Raw genomic sequence first — 21,480 nt, forward strand, 5'->3', positions numbered from 1 at the left:
CAAATCCCATAAATGCTGGGTGGGTGACTCACAGACTGAAGAACACTTAGACCACAGAAGTCCACCCACTGGAGTGAAGGTTCTGAGCCCCACATCAGGCTTCCCAACCTGGGGGTCCGGCAACAGGAGGAGGGATTCCTAGAGAATCAGACTTTGAAGCCTACTGAGAATTGATTGCAGGACTTTGACAGGAATGGCGGAAACAGAGACTTCACTCTTGGAGGGCACAAACAAAGTAGTATGTGCATCAGGACCCAGGGGAAGGAGCAGTGACCCCAGGGGAGACTGAACCAGACCTACCTGCTAGTGTTTTAGGGTCTCCTGCAGAGGCGGAGGGGCGGGTGTGTGGCTCACCATGGGGGCAAGGACACTGGCAAAAAAAGTTCTGAGAAGTACTCTTTAGCATGACTCCTCCCAGAGTCTGTCATTAGCCACACCAAAGAGCCCAAGTAGGCTCCAGTGTTGGCTTGCCTCAGGCCAAACAACCAATAGGGAGGGAACGCAGAACCACCCATCAACAGTCAAGTGGATTAAAGTTTTACTGAGCTCTGCCCACTAGAGCAACAGTCAGCTCTACTCACCACCTGTCCCTCCCATCAAGCCTCTTAGATAGCCTCATCCAGCAGAAGGCAGACAGCAAAAGCAAGAAGAACTACAATCCTGCAGCCAGTGGAACAAAAATCACATTCACAGAAAGACAGACAAGATGAAAAGGCAGAGGGCTGTGTACCAGATGAAGGAACAAAATAAAAGCCCACAAAAACAACTAAATTAAATGGAGATAGGCAACCTTCCAGAAAAAGAATTCAAAATAATGACAGTGAGGATGATCCAGGACCTCGGAAAAAGAACGGAGTCAAAGATCAAGAAGATGCAAGAAATGTTTAACAAAGACCTAGAAGAATTAAAGAACAAACAAACAGAGATGAATAATAAAATAACTGAAATGAAAACTACACTAGAAAAAATCAATAGCAGAATAACTGAGGCAGAAGAACGGATAAGTGACCTGGAAGACAGAATGGTGGAATTCACTGCTGAGGAACAGAATAAAGAAAAAAGAATGAAAAGAAATGAAGACAGCCTAAGAGACCTCTGGGACAACATTAAATGCAACAACATTCGCATTATAGGGGTCCCAGAAGGGAAAGAGCGAGAGAAAGGACCAGAAAAATATTTGAAGAGATTAAGTCGAAAACTTCCCTAACATGGGAAAGGAAATAGCCCAGGAAGCACAGCGAGTCCCATACAGGATAAACCCAAGGAGAAACACACCGAGCCACATAGTAATCAAATTGACAAAAATTAAAGACAGAAAAATTATTGAAAGCAGCAAGGGATAAATGACAAACATCATACAAGGAACTCCCATAAGGTTAACAGCTAGCTGATTTCTCAGCAGAAACTCTATAGGCCAGAAGGGAGGGGCATGTGACGAAAGGGAAGAACCTACAACTAAGATTACTCTACCCAGCAAGGATCTCATTCAGATTCGATAGAGAAATCAAAAGTTTTACAGACAAGCAAAGGCTAAGAGAATTCAGCACCACCAAACCACCTCTACAACAAATGCTAAAGGAACTTCTCTAAGTGGGAAAAACAAGATAAGAAAAGGATCTACAAAAACAAACTCAAAACAATTAAGAAAATGGTCATAGGAACATACATATTGATAATTACCTTAAACATGAATGGGTTAAATGCTCCAACCAAAAGACACAGCCTTGCTGAAAGGATATAAAAACAAGATCTATATATATGCTGTCTACAAGAGACCCACTTCAGACCTAGGGACACATACAGACTGAAAGTGAGGGGATGGAAAAAGATATTCCATGCAAATGGAAATCAAAACAAAGCTGGAGTAGCAATACTCATATCAGATAAAATAGATTTTAAAATAAAGAATGTTACAAGAGACCAGGAAGGACACTACATAATGATCAAGGGATCAACCCAAGAAGAAGATATAACAATTGTAAATATATGTGCACCCAACAGAGGAGCACCTCAATACATAAGGCTACTGCTAACAGCTATAAAAGAGGAAATCAACAGTAACACAGTAATAGTTGGGGACTTTAACCCTTCACTTACACCAATGGACAGATCATCAAAAATGAAAATAAATAAGGAAACAGAAACTTTGAATGACACAACAGACCAGATAGACTTAATTGATATTTATAGGACATTCCATCCAAAAACAGAAGATTACACTTTCTTCTCAAGCACGCAAGGAACATTCTCCAGGATACATGACACCTTTGGTCACAAATCAAGCCTCAGTAAATTTAAGAAAATTGAAATCATATCAAGCATCTTTCCTGACCACAACACTATGAGATTAGAAATGAATTATAGGGAATAAACCATAAAAAACACAAATACATGGAGGGTAAACAATACGTTACTAAATAACCAAGAGATCACTGAAGAAATCAAAGAGGAAATTAAAAAATACCTAGAGACAAATGACACGACAATCCAAAAGCTATGGGATGCAGCAAAAGCAGTTCTAAGAGGGAAGTTTATAGCTATACAAGCCTATCTCAAGAAATAAGAAAAATCTCAAATAAACAATCCAACCTTACACCTAAAGAAACTAGAGAAAGAAGAAAAAACAAAACCCAAAATTAGCAGAAGGACAGAAATCATAAAGATCAGAGCAGAAATAAATGAAATAGAAACAAAGAAAGCAGCAAAGATCAATGAAACTAAAAGCTGGTTCTTTGAGAAGATAAACAAAGTTGATAAACCATTAGCCAGACTCATCAAGAAAAAGAGGGAGATGACTCAAATCAATAAAATTAGAAATGAAAAAGGAGAAGTTATAACAGGCACTGCAGAAATACAAAGCATCCTAAGAGACTACAATCAACTCTATGCCAATAAAAGGGACAACCTGGAAGAAATGGACAAATTCTTAGAAAGGTATAACCTTCCAAAATTGAACCAAGAAGAAATAGAAAATATGAACAGACCAATCACAACTGATGAAATTGAAACTGTGATTAAAAATCTTCCTGCAGGGCTTCCTTGGTGGTGCAGTGGTTGAGAGTCTGCCTGTCGATGCAGGGTACACGGGTTCGTGCCCAGTCTGGGAAGATCTCACATGACGCAGAGCGGCTGGGCCCGTGAGCCATGGCCACTGAGCCTGCATGTCCGGAGACTGTGCTCCGCAATGGGAGAGGCCACAACAGTGAGAGGCCCGCGTACCGAAAAAATAAAAATAAAAAAATCTTCCAGCAAACAAAAGTCCAGGACCAGATGGCTTCACAGGTGAATTCTAGCAAACATTTAGAGAAGAGCTAACACCCATCCTTCTCAAACTCTTCTAAAAAACTGCAGAGGAAGGAACACTCCCAAACCCGTTCGATGAGGCCACCATCACCCTGATACCAAAACCAGACAAAGATACTACTAAAAAAGAAAATTACACACCAATATCACTGATGAATATAGATGCAGAAATCCTCAACAAAATACTAGCAAACAGAATCCGACAACACATTAAAAGGATCATACACCATGACCAAGTAGGATTTATCCCAGGGATGCAAGGATTCTTCAATATATGCAAATCAATCAATGTGATACACCATATTAACAAATTGAAAAATAAAAACCATATGATCATCTCAACAGATAAAGAACAAGGTTTTGACAAAACTCAACACCCATTTATGATAAAAACTCTCCAGAAAGTGGGCATAGAGGGAACCTACCTCAACGTAATAAAGGCCATTACAACAAACCCACAGCAAACATCATTCTCAATGGTGAAAAACTGAAAGCATTTCCTCTAAGATCAGGAAAAAGATAAGGATGTCCACTCTCACCACTATTATTCAACATAGTTTTGGAAGTCCTAGCCATGGCAATCAGAGAAGAAAAAGAAATAAAAGGAAAAAAAGAAGTAAAACTGTCACTGTTTGCAGATGACACGATACTATACATAGAGAATCCTAAAAATGCCACCAGAAATCTACTAGAGCTAATAAATGAATTTGGTAAAGTTGCAAGATACAAAATTAATCCACAGAAATCTCTTGCATTCCTATACACCAATGATGATAACTCTGAAAGAGAAATTAAGGAAACACTCCCATTTACCATTGCAACAAAAAGAATAAAATACCTAGGAATAAACCTACCTAGGGAGACCAAAGGCCTGTATGCAGAAAACAATAAGACACTGATGAAAGAAATAAAGGATGATACACACAGATGGAGAGATATATCATGTCTTGGATTGGAAGAATCGATATTGTGAAAATGACTATACTACACAAAGCAATCTGCAGATTCAATGCAATCCCTATCAAATTACCAACGGCACTTTTTACGGAACTAGAACAAAATGTCTTAATATTCATATGGAGAAACAAAAGACCCCGAATAGCCAAAGCAGTCTTTAGGAAAAAAAACAGAGCTGGAGGAATCAGACTCCTTGACTTCAGACTATACTACAAAGCTACAGTAATCAAGACAATATGGTACTGGCACAAAAACAGAAACAGAGATCAGTGGAACAAGATAGACAGCTCAGACATAAACCCACACTTCTATGGTCAACTAATCTATGACATAGGAGGCAAAGATATACAATGGAGAAAAGACAGTCTCTTCAATAAGTGGTGCTGGGAAAACTGGACAGCTACATGTAAAAGAATGAAATTAGAACACTCCCTAACACCATACACAAAAATAAACTCAAAATGGATTCGAGACCTAAAGGTAAGACCGGACACTATAAAACTCTTAGAGGAAAACATAGGAAGAACACTCTTTGACATAAATCACAGCAAGATCTTTTTTGATTCACCTCCTAGAGTAATGGAAATAAAAATAAAAATATACAAATGGGACCTAATGAAACTTAAAAGCTTTTGCACAGCAAAGGAAACCATAAACAAGACGAAAGACAAACCTCAGAATGGGAGAAAATATTTCCAAATGAATCAATGGACAAAGGATTAATCTCTAAAATATAAAAGCAGCTCATGCAGCTCAATATTAAAGAAACAAGCAACCGAATCCAAAAATGGGCAGAAGACCTAAATAGACATTTCTCCAAAGAAGACATACAGATGGCCAAGAAGCTCATGAAAAGCTGCTTAACATCACTAATTATTAGAGAAATGCAAATCAAAACTACAGTGAGGTATCACCTCACATCTGTTAGAATGGGCATCATCAGAAAATCTACAAACAACAAATCCTGGAGAGGGTGTGGAGAAAGGGAACCCTCTTGCACTGTTAGTGGGGATGTAAATTGACACAGCAACTATGGAGAACAGTATGGAGGTTCCTTAAAAAACTAATAATAAAATTACCATATGATCCATCAATCCCACTACTGGGCATATATCCAGAGAAAACCATAGTTCAAAAAGACACATGCACCCCAATGTTCACTGCAGCACTATTTACAATAGCCAGGTCATGGAAGCAACCTAAAGGCCCATCGACAGATGAATGGATAAAGAAGATATGGTACATATATACAATGGAATATTACTCAGCCATTAAAAGGAACGAAATTGAGTCATTTGTCGAGATGTGGATGGATCTAGAGATTGTCATACAGAGTGAAGTAAGTCAGAAAGAGAAAAACATATATTAACGCATGTATGTGGAACCTAGAAAAATGGTACAGATGAACTGGTTTGCAGCGCAGAAGTTGAGACACAGATGTAGAGAACAAACGTATGGAAACCAAGGCGGGAAAACCACGGTGGGGTGGGGATGGTGGTGTGCTGAATTGGGCGACTGGGATTGACATGTATACACTGATGTGTATAAAACTGGTGACTAATAAGAACCTGCAGTATAACAAACAAACAACAACAACAAAACTAATGCTAAACTTTCTTTATTTGTATGGAAATATGTTAATATAAATGTTTCAGACATTACATGAAATTTCTAAAAATCTTATATGTTCTGGTATAATGTTATAAGTCTAAATCTAGTCATTACTTTAAAATGTATATCTCAGAAATAACTAAATTTCCTTGTCAATTCTATTATTATGAATTTTCATCAAATCTTTAACCGTGGTCATTTTTAAGCCTTTTGTCATTTACAGACAGTTCTGGGTGTACTCTGATGCTTTCGCAAAAATGTTCCTATAAAAGGGTTTCATCTTCAAGGAATTCATGGAAAAGACTCTGACAAGTACAGGTTTCTGGTAACTGACTATTCTGCGAATTCATAAAAGTGCAAATGAAAGATCAAGATAAAAAAAATTAATTACATGGGACTGAATGAACTGATGAGGATGATTATAATTTTTGTGACTTTCTGTTTGAATAAAAAAATAATAATAAATAAATAAAATAAAATAAGCTACAAGAATATATTGTACAACACAGGGAATACAGCCAATATTTTATAATAAGCAAACATTGGGAAGGAGCAAGATGCAAGAGGGAAGAGATATGGGGAAATATGTATATGTATAAATGATTCATTTTGGTATAAAGTAGAAACTAACACACTATTTTAAAGCAATTATCCTCCAATAAAGATCTTAAAATAAATGGAGTATAACCTTTAAAAATTGTGAATCACTATACTGTATACCTGTAACATATAATATTGTATATCAACTATATTTCAATAAAATAAATACAGGCCACATATGCCTCTTATCTCTCAGCAGTCAACTAAAATTATTGAATATACAGAAATGAAGGTAGTAATAGTCTTACAGAATATTGAAGAAAATAAGAATTTAATACTACAGGATAAATTGGCAGCACATTTACTAATTCAACAAATAATCCTTAACTATTTATTACACTAGGAAATCTAATCGAACATCTTTCACTCAGAACAGAGATCAGGAAGATATACATAAATATATATCTTTATCAATGGGTCTATTTTCTGCTACAGAAATAAAACAAAATTTTAAAGCTTGACTACTTATTCATCTAGCACTGAACACTACACTTTACTCACCAAAAAAAGCTAAATAAACAAATTTTACATGCATCTGAATATGGTGTCTGGTGTTAGTTTTACTTTCTTAGTTAACCTTATGTCCACCAAAAGGAAATACAAGATTGAGAGAAAAGCATTTGAGGATTTAAAATAAATGACATGAAACTCTTTGCATTTGTAAGAAACTATATCCCCATCTTCCTTCTTATCATCAAAAAACTGATAAGTATTTTGATCAAATATAAAATGATATGTGCCATACATAGAAAAAGGTATTGTTTAAAACTGTCATTTATATGTAAAAAGTACATTTAGGAGATTTACTTTTCTCTCTTCTTCTCTCTTTCAAGTGTAAATGTTTATTTATTCTTGCCAGGGGAAAATATTGCAGTAATTGATGGTGGTTGTAATACTTGCTATTTTATATACAAAAATGAGTAACTTTCAAATAGGGAAGTAGATAGATAGTTTGTATGAATATTAAACAGTGTATTTGCTAGAAAAGTTTAGGAAGACTTCTCTCTTTTTTGGAACAAAAAAATGAAAACATAATAATAATACAAAACAGTAATAGACATTACATGATAGTATAATTTAATTGTAGAAATGTTTGGAAGTGATAATATTAAAGAAAATAACCCTTAAGAACTCTATTTAGTTTTTAACCATTTAATTCCATTTAAGACACAAGTCTCTCAAGGGGAGTCTCGGGAATTCTTCAGTTTTCATGAAAATATGTTAAAAAGAGAATTCCGATCATCAACTTTGACACCTTAAAATTTCATAAGGAGAGAAAATGCCAAAAACATGTATATCTTCTCTCTCCATAATTTTACTTTGCACAAAATAATACCCATTAAAATTCTTCAGTTTTTCTTTTGTCTTAAAATTGGAACTATTTTCTCTAAAATTCTCACTAATATTTCAGGGTTTGAGAGTGCTTAAAACTAATTTTACACTTCAAGGATATTTCAATTAATAAAGCAGTTACTGAAGCAATAGTACTTTTTCTAGGTCAGCACTTTTTAAATGAAGCTTCCAATAATTAGGAATATAAAAGTAACACTTTACTTTTACAGGGTGAATACTACCATCGCCTTTTTTTCCCAGTAAATTATAGTATTTTTTTTTTTACATTTTACTGACAACAGCTATTCAGAATGACTTATATATTTCAGATTAATGCTAATTAAACTCAAGCTACCATATGAGAGTCAATTCTGAAGAAATTAATGTTTTCCAGGGGACAAAATTGACTATATTACAAGATTTTAAGACCACTCCTACAGGAGGTAGCCAGACGGTGGCCTATTGTAGTTCTTAGGGGAAAAACATGAATCTGGGCAAGTCAGTACTAATCTAAGACCACCAAGAGTAGTCAGTAGGTGGTCCTCTTTATATAAAAATCAAGGACTATTCCTGATGTATAATGATTATAAAAACTGATATGGGGCTTCCCTGGTGGCACAGTGGTTGAGAGTCCGCCTGCCGATGCATGGGACATGGATTCGTGTCCCGGTCCAGGAAGATTCCACATGCCACGGGGCGGCTGGACCCGTGAGCCATGGCCGCTGAGCCTGTGCGTCCGGAGCCTGTGCTCCGCAACGGGAGAGGCCACAACAGTGAGAGGCCCGCATACCGCAAAAAAAAAAAAAAAAAAAAAAAAAAAAAAAAAAAAAAAAAAACCCACAGAAAAAACTGATATGGATATAAAAGATCTAACATTCTTAACCAATATTGAAGAAACTAATAATTTAATAGATCCCTCTGTAAAATATCTGGTGAGCAGAGAGCTCACTCTGAAGGAAGAGAGAGGTTAGGGTACCCTAGCTTTTTTAAGCAATCCTGGCTGAACATAGCTGGCATTAGTTTATACACGTGGCTATTAATTTACAGGATCCATTAATATTTCTATCTACCAACTTCTAGAGCTAAGAAAGAAAGGTGCTAAGGCAGAAAAAGAAAGATCAAAGCAAATAACGTAACTTGGGACTCTGAAAACCTTTGAGTGAAAGGATATACTATTTTGTAGCCATACCCCCTTTTCTTTAAGAGAAGAACTATTGAACATGAACATAAACAGGTCAATATCAATTGCTCCAGGAATGATTAGGTCAACATCAATGACAAAATCAGTGAAGATGAAACATTACTGCACTAGGTGCCAATATCCAGTCAGAATATAACAAGTGTAGTAAAGGCTAAGGGAAGCAGCACACTGAACCTTAAGGGGCATCATCCTTGGAACAAGGTAATTATTAGGAGAAAGAAAGGGACAGAGGGTATACGTTTTAGCACTTGTCAGTAAATAATTGTTTTAACTGTCAAAGAGGACACGAAACTCATCTCTGACTTTCTTGGAGAAGAAAATACTTGGCATTTCTAATGATTTTACTGTTGAGAATTCAAAGCAAAGCCTATTTTCCTTACTACCTTTATTAGTACTGATTCTCCTCTAACAATGATTCTAATCCACAAACCTCGACTTAAAAACAAGATGCTATGGCCTGGTAAAATAAAGTTTACATTTTAGGAAATTATGAAAATGAAAATATGAGTTATTATGATAACCAGGGATAAGAATTTGGTAACTGCTTACAAAGTATATTTTCCTTAGCTACAATCATGGTTATTTATCAAGAAGTTAAAGTTGAAATACCACTTTGAACAAATAATGAAACTTCTACATTGCAATCAGAACAAGAGCGTAGACAAGCACGTAATTTTCATTTGTGTAAGATTTTTTCTGCCTTCATAGAACCTTAAATTATACCTTAGGCAAAAGCACTTTTTGGTAATAAAATTAGTGATGGCTTACATGTCTTTAGCATGCTGAAGCACACAAGAAACAATATATTTAAATGTAATCCATTAAAATAACACTGACTGAAATAAAAATAGGTTAAATAGATAGGGACCTGGTTCCTTTACACTTTTAGTATTTTTGATATTGTTACATTTAAACTATCACTCAGTGTCATTGCAAAAATCATATGTTTCACCCACATTTTTGACCAGAGTACTCCACTGTCTATGCAAAATATAATGTGTAACTTTCCCAGTTTTAATAATATTTTAGATAGATAATTCCATTAATAAGTTCTGTGGTAAATCAAGAATACATATATAGGAAAGAGGTTTGCAGTTATGGTAATTAGTATGGCCAGAGCTTCATTCTTTTTGTGATAGCATTGCCTTGTGTAGGGTAGAAATCGTGATTCTCTGCTCTTTCTCTGAATTATGAGGAGATAAAGGTATTTTTTGGTAATAAGCAGTGATTCTTAAATTTTGTATTTTTAGTTTTGGGGTGGGATTTACAGTTCCCTTTGAGGATATTATGAAAACTATCCCCAGAAGAATATCCAAATGTATGAGCATACAATATTTTGCTTTTTTTTAAAGGGCTTACGGATTTCATGAGAATGATCCATAATATATAATCACCCAGACAACCTTTCTAGGTTGAAACTAGTCCTTAGGGATCTTTGGAGATCCACTTCTATTTCAATATGATAACTAGTAACATGATTAACCTGGGATCTTTTCAGGACATAATTCAGCAGATTATACCTCTGATAGGCATGTCAAGACCTAATACAATAGGTTGAAAATAGATTTTCTGGGACAGATCTTAACAAGTCCCCACAACTTAGTAACTTAGGAAATTCAGAGGAATATCAAGAGTTCTGTGAGCAGAAATGAAGAGGGAGAATTAAACTGAAATTGTAGTCCAGGGAGAGTCAAAGACCTTTTTGGGGGAATGGCAAATGACAGTTACCTTTTAAGCATTCACTTTGGGGTTTTAAGTAATGTTCTACAACCTTTACAATTGAAGTGCAAAACTGATTTCTAAAACCAAAGTTTAAATAACATTTCCAAAGAATATGAAATACTATCCCACAAACTTTAAAGTTGGGTTTTTAAAAACAGAAGTTTAAATCACATTTTAAAATAAATACATTTTACAGCTACAACAAAATATTTTCTACAAAGATAATATGGGTATTTGGAAATAAACAAGAATGAACCTTCATCCCCAAATGGTAAAATTTAAATAAACTTTATCATTCTTTATTAGCAATTTATCAAGGGAAAATAAGGCAAAATAATATTTTAAAATATGAAGAAGTTAAAACTGGGTTTTGCTTATTTATATTAATATATAACAGTATACCTCTACTCAGAAATCATGAGTGTCTACTTATAGTTAAGGGGAAAAAAGCCAACGATGCATATTGTTTAATATACTTTGTTATCTAATATTGTTTACCTGTCTAATGTCATGCCATCCATCTTGTATTTTAGCAATACTGACAATAAAAGCTTGCCAAGGAAATTTTATTCTCTAGTGTCTCTTTGGGTTTGCATATATCATTTATTTTACCTAGAACATGCTCCCTTAGCTTGTATGAATAGAAAACTCCCATTAATCTCATACTTCATATAAAATGCTTTCTGAAGATTTCCTGACTCCATCTGATTAACTTACATCTTGGTACCTTTCACCTATTCCAATATAATAATGCTTTTATTATAATTAAAATATTTATATGATTTTTTTCTCCATACCTGATTGCTACATATTTGAGAATAAAGATTTTTCATGTTTAGATTCTCAGAGCCTGGGCCAGACTGTGTTCATATTTATAAATTAGAAATAAATGAATATGGCCATGAAATACTAGTAATGGTAATAATAACTACAATTTATGGATCAACTATTTGTCAAGTACTGCAATAAATGCTTTTTTGTACATTTTTTATACTACATTTTTAGTAGTTTTTGATCCTTATATCTCAGTTATTAAATAACTGAAGTGAGATTGAGACTAAGTTTTCTCTTAATCCAGTGAACCTACCTTTTCTCTATAACTGTGGCTTTAAATTTTTCTTTTTAACTTTAAGCAGTGGAACTATTTCTCAAATGTAATTTTATAAAAATGTATAACATACTAAGCATGGAAAATGGAGCCACATATGGTAATGAAATTATCAGTGGATAATTTCACTGAGTGGATTATGAGTGGATAACCACTCATAATGGATAAGGAGATGAATAAGCAGAGAACAGAATATTTTTAAGGCAGTGAAAATACTCTGTATGATATTATAATGATGGTATTATAATTATGCATTTTCCCAAACCCACAGAATATACAACACTTAGAGTGAACCCTAAGGTAAACCATGGGCTTTGGGTGGTTATAATGTGTCAACATAGGTTCATCCTTGGTTAAACAAAAACAAACAAACAAACAAAAGTACTATTCCCATGAGTAATGTACATAATGGGGGAGCTATGCATGTACAGGACAGGGAGTACATAAGAAATAGCTGTATTTCTCTCACAAGTTTGCTGTAAAACTAAAACTGCTCTTTAAAAAATAAAGTCTTAAAAAAAAAGCAAGAGTAGAATTAAAAATGTTGTAGATGGTACTAAAGATCAGAATTAAGTTTATTAAATATCTAACTAGTAACATGGCATGGAAAAAAAGTTAAAATCATTCAAAAATTGAACAAATATTTATTGAGTCCCTATCATATGCAAGCACTGTTCTTAAGCAAAGGAGGAAAAAAGAAACAAGGAAACTACAAAACAGCTAGGAAACAATAAGATAGAATTAGTAAGCCCTTACCATATACAGTTAAGTTAAATGTAAATGAATTAAATTATCCAACCTAAAGTCATAGAGGGGCTGGATGGATAAAAATTATAAGACCCATGAAATTAGAACACTCCCTAACACCATACACAAAAATAAACTCAAAATGGGTTAAAGACCTAAATGTAAGGCCAGACACTATCAAACTCTTAGAGGAAAACATAGGCAGAACACTCTATGACATCAATCACAGCAAGATCCTTTTTGACCCATCTCCTAGAGAAATGGAAATAAAAACAAAAATAAACAAATGGGATCTAATGAAACTTAAAAGCTTTTGCACAGCAAAGGATACCATAAACAAGACCAAAAGACAACCCTCAGAATGGGAGAAAATAGTTGCAAATGAAGCAACTGACAAAGGATTAATATCCAAAATTTATAAGCAACTCATGCAGCTCAATAACAAAAAAGCAAACAACCCAATCCAAAAATGGGCAGAAGAACTAAATAGACATTTCTCCAAAGAAGATATACAGATAGCCAACAAACACATGAAAGAATGCTCAACATCATTAATCATTAGAGAAATGCAAATCAAAACTACAATGAGATATCATCTCACACCGGCCAGATTGGCCATCATCAAAAACTCTAGAAACAATAAATGCTGGAGAGCGTGTGGAGAAAAGGAAACACTCTTGCACTGTTGGTGGGAATGTAAAATGATACAGCCACTATGGAGAACAGTATGGAGGTTCCTTAAAAAACTACAAATAGAACTACCATATGACCCAGCAATCCCACTACTGGGCATATACCCTGAGAAAACCATAATTCAAAAAGAGTCATGTACCAAAATGTTTATTGCAGCTCTATTTACGATAGCCAGGACATGGAAGCAACCTAAGTGTCCATCAACAGATGAATGGATAAGGAAGATGTGGCACATATATACAATGGAATATTACTCAGCCATAAAAAGAAATGAAACTGAGTTATTTGTAATGAGGTGGATAGACCTGGAATCTGTCATACAGAGTGAAGTAAGTCAGAAGGAGAAAAACAAATACCGTATGCTAACACATATATATGGAATCTAAAAAAAAAAAAAGTCATGAAGAGATTAGTGGTAGGATGGGAATAAAACACAGACCTACTAGAGCATGGACTTGAGGATATGGGGAGGGGGAAGGGTAAGCTGTGATGATGTGAGAGAGTGGCAGGGACATATACACACTACCAAATGTAAATTAGATAGCTAGTGGGAAGCTGCAGCATAGCACAGGGAGTTCACCTCTGTGCTTTGTGACTACCTAGAGGGGTGGGATAGGGAGGGTTGGAGGGAGGGTGACACAAGAGGGAAGAGTTATGGGAACATATGTATATGTATAACTGATTCACTTTGTTGTAAAGGAGAAACTAATACACTATTGTAAAACAGTTATACTCAAATAAAGATGTTAAAAAATGTATCAATAAAAAAAAAAATTATAAGACCCAACTATATGTTTCCTACAAAAGACTCACTTCACTTTTAAGGACACATATAGGCTCAAAGTGAAGGGATGGAAAAAGATAGTCCATGCAAATGGAAACAAAAAGACAGCAGGAATAGCTATATTCATATCAGATACAATTGACTCTAAGTCAAAAAATGTAAAAAGAAACAAAGATCATTACATAATGATAAAGGGGTCAATTCATCCAGAGGATATAACAAGTGTAAATATATATGCACCCACCATCAGAGCACCTGAATGTATTAAGAAAAATTTAACACATCTGAAGGGAGAAATAGACAACAATACAAATATAGTAGGGGACTTCAATACTGTACTTTCAAAAAATGGATAGAAAATCAATGAAGAAACAATGGACTTAAAATACATCTTAGACAAATGAACTTAACAGACATACAAAGAACATTCCATCTATCAGCAGTAGAACATGTTCTTCTCAAGGGGACACTGAACAGTCTACAGGAGAAATCACGTTAGGTCACAAAACAAACCTTTGCAAATGTAAGAAGACTGAAATCATACAAAATATCCTTTCTGACCACAATGGTATGAAACTAGAAATCAATAATGGGGTAAAACTGGAAAATTCACAAATATGTGGAAACTGAACAACATATTCCTAAATAATCAATGGGTTGAAAAAGAAAACAAAAGGGAAGTCAAAAAATATCTTGAGGGAATTCCTGGCAGTCCAGTGGTTAGGATTCCATGCTTCCACTGCAGGGACATGGGTTGAATCCCTGGTCACGAAACTAAGATCCTGCAAGTAGTGCAGTGTGGAAAAAAAAATCTTAAAACAAAACAAAACAAAAAAATGGAAACACAACATACCAAAACTTATGGGGTGTACTGAAAGTAGTTTAGAGGAACAAATGCCAACATTAAGAAATAAAGAAAAGTCATAAATAAACTAAATTTACATCTTATAGAACTAGAAAAAAAGAACAAATTAAGTCCAAAGTTAGTAAACAGAAGGAGGTAACAAATTTCAGAGCAGAAATGAAATAGAGACCAAGAAAACAATAGAAACGATTAATAAAACAAACAGCTGGTGTTCTGAGACGATAAAGAAAATTGACCAACCTTTAGCTAGACTAAGAAAAAAGAAAGAAGACTCAAATAAATGAGATGATAAATGAAAGAGAAGATATTACAACTCACACTATAGGAATTCAAAGGACCATAAGAGACTACTATGAACAACTGTACACCTCCAAACTGGATAATCTAGAAAAAATAAATAATTTCTAGAAACATACAACCTACCAAGACTGAATCATAAGGAAACAGAAAATCTGCATAAAAACATAATGACTGAGATTGAAGCAGTAATTAAAAGCCTTCCAATAAAAAAAAGAATAGGACCAGATGATTTCAGTGGTGAATTCTACCAAACATTTAAAGAATTAACATCAACCCTTCTCAGACTCTTCCAAAAAATTGAAGAAGACAGAATACTCCCAAACTCATTTTATGAGGCCAGCATTACCCTGACAACAAAGCTAGAGAAGGTTACAAAAAGAAAAAGCTACAGGCTAATATCCCTGATGAATATACATGCAAAATGTCTCAACAAAATACTAGCAAACCAAATTCAGCAGCACCTTAAAAGGGTCATATACCATGAGCAAATGGGATTTATCCCTTAGATGCAAGGATGGTTCAACATAAACAAATCAATAAATGTGATGTACCACATTAACACAATAAAAAATAAAAATCATATGATCACCTCAATGCAGAAAAAGTATTTGACAAAATTCCACATTCTTTCATTGAAAAAACTCTCAACAAATTGGGTATAGAATGAATGTACCTTGACATAATAAACACGACAAACTGACATCTAAAATCATATTCAACAGTGAAAAGTTGAAAGCTTTTCTGCTAAGATCAGGAAAAAGACAATGATGACCACTCTAACCTATCCTATTTAACATAGCACTGGAAGTTCTAGTCACACAATTGGACAAAAACAGAAATAACAGTCATCCAAATTGTAAAGGAAAAAGTAAAACTATTTCTGTTTGCATAAACTTACAGAAAATTCCCAAGTTGCCACAAAAAACTGTTAGAAATAATAAATGAATTCAGTAGAGTTGCAGAATAAAAACATGAACATATAAGAGTCAATTATGTTTCTATAAACTAACAAAAAACTATCTAAAAAACAAATAAAGAAAACAATCCCATTTGTAATAGCATAAAAACTAATAAAATACTTAGGAATAAATGTAACAAAAGAGATAAAATAACTGTACACTGAAAATTATGACATCAATGAAAGAAATTGAAGAAGACACAAATAAATGTTAAGATATCCCATGTTCGTGGATTGAAAGAATCAGTAATATTAAAATAACCATTCTGCTTAAGTCATCTATTCAATCAATAAAATATGTACCAAAATTTCAATGGCATTTTCACAGAAACAGAAAAAAAATCCTAAAATCTGTGTGGATCCATATAAGACCCTGAGTGGCCAAGGTACTCCTGAGGAAGAACAACAGAGCTAGAGACATCACACTTTTAGATTTCAAACTATATCACACAGCTATAGTAATAAAAAACTGGCGTAAAAAACAGGCACATAACAAATGGAAAAAATTGAGAACCCACAAATGACCTGTTTCATATATGTACAAATAATCTTTGACAGGGGTTCCAGGAATACACAGGGGGAAAGGATATTATCTTCAATAAATGACGGTTGGAAAACTGGACACACACTTGGAAAACAATGAAACTAGAACTCCTATCTTACACCATTCACAAAAATTAACTCAAAAATGGATTAAAGGGCTTCCCTGGTGGCGCAGTGGTTGAGAATCAGCATGCCAATGCAGGGGACACGGGTTCGTGCCCCGGTCCAGGAAGATCCCACATGCCACGGAGTGGCTAGGCCCTTGAGCCATGGCCGCTGAGCCTGCGCGTCCGGAACCTGTGCTCTGCAGAGGGAGAGGCCACAACCACTAGTGAGAGGCCTGCGTACCACAAAAAAAAAAAAAAAAAAAAAAGGATTAAAGACTTAAATAGAACACCAGAAACCATAAAACTCCTAGAAGGAACATAGGGAAAAGCTTCCTGGCATTGGTCTTGACAAAGATTTTTTAGATATGACATCAAAGGTATAAGCAAAAATAAACAAGTGGGACTATATCAAACTAAAAAGCTTCTGCGTAGATGCAAAACTCCTCAACAAAATAACAGCAAACCAAGTCCAACGATACATTAAAAGAATCATACAACATGGTCAAGTGGGATTTATCCCAGGGAAGCAAGAATTCTTCAATATCCAGAAATCAATCAGTATGATATACCACATTAACAAATCGGAGAATAAAAACTATATGATCATCTAGATATATGCAGAAAAATATTTTGACAAAATTCAACACCCATTTTTGAAAAGAACTCTCCAGAAAGTGGATATAGAGGTAAGATACCTCAGCATAATAAAAGCCATATATGACAAACCCATAGCTAACATCATACTCAAAAGTGAAAAGTTGAAAACATTTCCTCTAAGATCAGGAACAGGACAAGAATGTCCACTCTCGCCAATTTTATTCAATATAATTTTGGAAGTCCTAGTCATGGCAGAGAAGGAAAAGAAATAAAAGGAATCAAAATTGGAAAGGAAGTAAAACTGTCACTGTTTGCAGATGACATGATACTACACATAGAATATCCCAAATATGCTGGTAGAAAACTACTGGAGCTCATTAATGAATTTGTTAAAGTTGTGGCACACAAAATTAATACACAGAAATATCGTGCATTTCTATACACCAATAATGAAAGATCACAAAGAGAAATTAAGGAAACAATCCCATTTACCATCACATGAGAAAGAATAAAATACCTAGCAATAAACCTAAGCAAGGAGGCAAAAGACCTATACTCCAAAAACTAAGACACATATAAGAAATAAAAGATGAGATAAACATCCTCTATGATTATTTTATTACTGTCGATTTCCCCTTTTATGACTGTTAGCATTTCCCTTATGTATTGAGGTGCTCCTATGTTGGGTGCATAAATATTTACAATTGTTATATCTTCTTTTTGGATTGATCTCTTGATCATTATGTAGTGTTCTTCTTTGTCTCTTGTAATAGTCTTTACCTGAAAGTCTATTTGACTAATAATGTAAGACCTAATGTAAAGACCTAAATGTAAGGCCAGGCACTATAAAACTCTTAGCGGAAACCATAGTCTGAACAGGCTACTACATAAATCACAGCAAGACCCTTTTTGACCCACCCACTAGAGAAACGGAAATTAAAAAATAAATAAATAAATTGGACCTAATTAAACTTAAACACTTGTGCACAGCAAAAAACCCATAAACAATACCAAAAGACAAACCTCAGAATGGGAGAAAATACTTGCAAATGAATCAACTCACAAAGGATTAATCTCCAAAATATACAAGCAGCTCATGCAGCTCAATATCAAAAAAACAAATAACCCAATCCAAAAATGGGCAGAAGACCTAAATAGACATTTCTCCAGAGAAGATATACAGATTGCCAACAAACACATGAAAGGATGCTCAAGATCACTAATCATTAGAGAAATGCAAATCAAAACTGTAATGAGTTATCACCTCACACCGGTCAGAATGGCCATCATCAAAAAAATCTACAAACAACAAATGCTGAAGAGGGTGTAGAGAAAATTGTAGCCTCTTGCACTGTCAGTGGGAATGTAAATTGATACAGCCACTATGGAGAACAGTATGCAGGTTCCTTAAAAAACTACAGATAGAACTACCATATGACCCAGCAATCCCACTACTGGGCATATATCCTGAGAAAACCATAATTTAAAAGAGTCATGTACCACACTCTTCATTGCAGCTGTATTTACAATAGCCAGGACACAGAAGCAACCTGTGTCCATCGATAAATGAATGGATAAAGAAGATGTAGCACATATATACAATGCAGTATTATTCAGCCATAAAAAGAAACGGAATTGAATTATTTGTAGTGAGGTGGATGGATCTGGAGACTGTCATACAGAGTGAAGTAAGTCAGAAAGAGAAAAATAAATACCGTATGCTAACACATATATATGGAATCTAAAAAAAAAAAAAAAAAAAAACGGTTCTTAAGAACCTAGGGGCAGGACAGGAATAAAGACACAGATGTAGAGAATGGACTTGAGGACACAGGGAGGGGCAAGGGTAAGCTGGGATGAAGTGACAGTGTGGTATGGACTTATATATACTATCAAATGTGAAATAGCTAGCTAGTGGGAAGCAGCCGCATAGCACAGGGAGATCAGCTCGGTGCTTTGTGTCCACCTAGAGCTGTGGGATAGGAAGGGTGGTAGGGCGACGGAATAGGGAGGAGATATGAGGATATATGTATATGTATAGCTGATTCACTTTGTTATAAAGCAGAAACAAACACACCATTTTAAAACAATTATCCTCCAATAAAGATGTTTAAAAAAAGAAGTAACTTTTCCTTTCAAGAAGAAAAAATATGAAAGAAAATTATTTGTTCAAAAAATGTTTTTAATTATTAACAGAAACAAGTGGTGTTGGAAAGACAAAAGATTACAGACAGTCCTCAACAGAAAATTAGCCTTCTACTGCAGTATTACATCTACTATATAATATGTGATATATTAGTTTGACATTTTAGGCATTACCCTAATTAAACCTCATTATTAAATCCATATATTTTTTTTCTGACATGGAAAATAATATTCCACAATAAATGACTGAGGAAGTATAAATATAAATCATAAAATCTTAGTGAAAGAAAAAGCAATAGCATCTTTAAATACTAGGAATACTAGTGGGTACATCTTCTATGACAAATGTAGCACAAAATGAAAAAGTATAACATCAGATTTACTGGCATTTATCATTTGTGGACACCATTAAAACCGGTTTTAAAAAGGAGTGGGGAAGCAATCAGTTAAAGATTTTCTATGATTTAATATGATCAAATGAACATCTATAATATCTATCTTATTAAGACTAATAGTTTACTGATCAATACTTGCTTAAAGACCTTTCCTCACTATACCCAACAATCAAGAGTAAATATGTTACAAACTTTGCCAAATCTTTATCAGTTCCCAATTTGCAAGACTTGCCTTACATTACAGAGCCAAGGCCCTAAAACACTATATATATATATATATATATATATATATATATATATATATATATATATATATCTCCTCCCTTGACTTTCACCTTCTGAACTACTACTAAGACTCTGTCTAGCAGATTTTCCCTTTGTGAAGTAAGTCTTATAAAATTAGATTTGCTTATCAGTAGAAAGTAACAGTGATATTTTGGGGGAATCAACAGCCAACAAGTAAAATAACAAGTCTTTCATTATCCATTTGATTTTCTTTTTCTTCCTTTTCTGATATTATATTATAAATGTGCTTTTGACAGAATGCTGAAAAATTCTTTGGATTATGACAGTTTGAATAAGTAGAAAAACACACATTCACTAAAAATAAATTTGTCATTAACTAACCCAAATAAGAACATTCATTATGGTTTGCACTCTTAATTGCTATCAGCCAATGGGAAAACCTTTTCACACCAAACGGGGAATAAAAGCCTAGAGTGAACACAATTTCTAAAACGCTGCAGTTTATTTAAACCTCCTCCTTACAATCAGAAGACCCACAGCATAATGAGACATTTATTTGTTATTAATCTAAACCACCTGCATTTATTAAAAGAAAATAAAAGATCCATACCTGGTTTTATTGGATCCACAGCGCTTTCTTCTTCTGAGCTCTCTAATAAATACTTGATTTCAATAAACATTTGGAAATTTCTATTTCAATTTGTGTATGTAAACAAGTAACTATTTAGAGTTGCAGGGATATAGAAATTATATATATTTGTGCTGTAGAGGCTATTTATAGATAAATTGTTAAATAATTCTTAAATTCTTAAATAATTCTTTCAGAAATGTCAGAATTTATCTTTAAAAAAGCCTTTCTTAGCCAAAAGATTTTGGTTAGTAATAAGAATAGAACATATGGAAAGGACTTTAATGAAGACATTTTCAGTACTTTCTGGAAATTTTTCCATTCTTGTGTTATATTAAAAGAGAAATAAAATTGACAAACCTCATATGTCGCTGGACCAGGAGTAATCTCTTTGGAATCTTTAAAACGCTTTGATGCTTTAACAAATAAGGGTATGGAGCAAGATTTCTTCAAAACAGGATAGTACGTTGCAGGCCCTAAGAGAAAACAAATGTAAAAATAATAAAGCATGTTTTAAATTATTGATTTTGGTCATATGGATATTATTCATAGATTTATTATCTTAACATTTATATTTAGCATCACTCTTGAACCCATCCGTTTGAATGCTTAAAGTCATTCAGTTCAGGGATTTGAAA

At 34.3% G+C, this 21,480-nt stretch overlaps 1 protein-coding gene across 9 annotated transcripts in view; it reads right to left on the reverse strand.

Annotated features, from left to right (window-relative positions):
• Positions 1-21,480, reverse strand: part of STPG2 (sperm tail PG-rich repeat containing 2) — a 574,187-nt gene that overhangs the window by 241,518 nt on the left and 311,189 nt on the right. For all 9 annotated transcript variants that reach the window (XR_010841185.1, XM_067036902.1, XM_067036895.1 and 6 more), the window contains exon 12: positions 21,203-21,318. Coding sequence is in view for 8 of the 9 variants with exons in the window: in XM_067036902.1 (XP_066893003.1) it covers positions 21,203-21,318 (116 nt within the window). In the remaining variant the exon portion in view is untranslated. The remainder of the gene's footprint in view (positions 1-21,202; positions 21,319-21,480) is intronic.

This window comes from Kogia breviceps, chromosome 6 (genome assembly GCF_026419965.1).
Source record: "Kogia breviceps isolate mKogBre1 chromosome 6, mKogBre1 haplotype 1, whole genome shotgun sequence".
In the NCBI taxonomy this organism is placed as follows: domain Eukaryota; kingdom Metazoa; phylum Chordata; class Mammalia; order Artiodactyla; family Physeteridae; genus Kogia; species Kogia breviceps.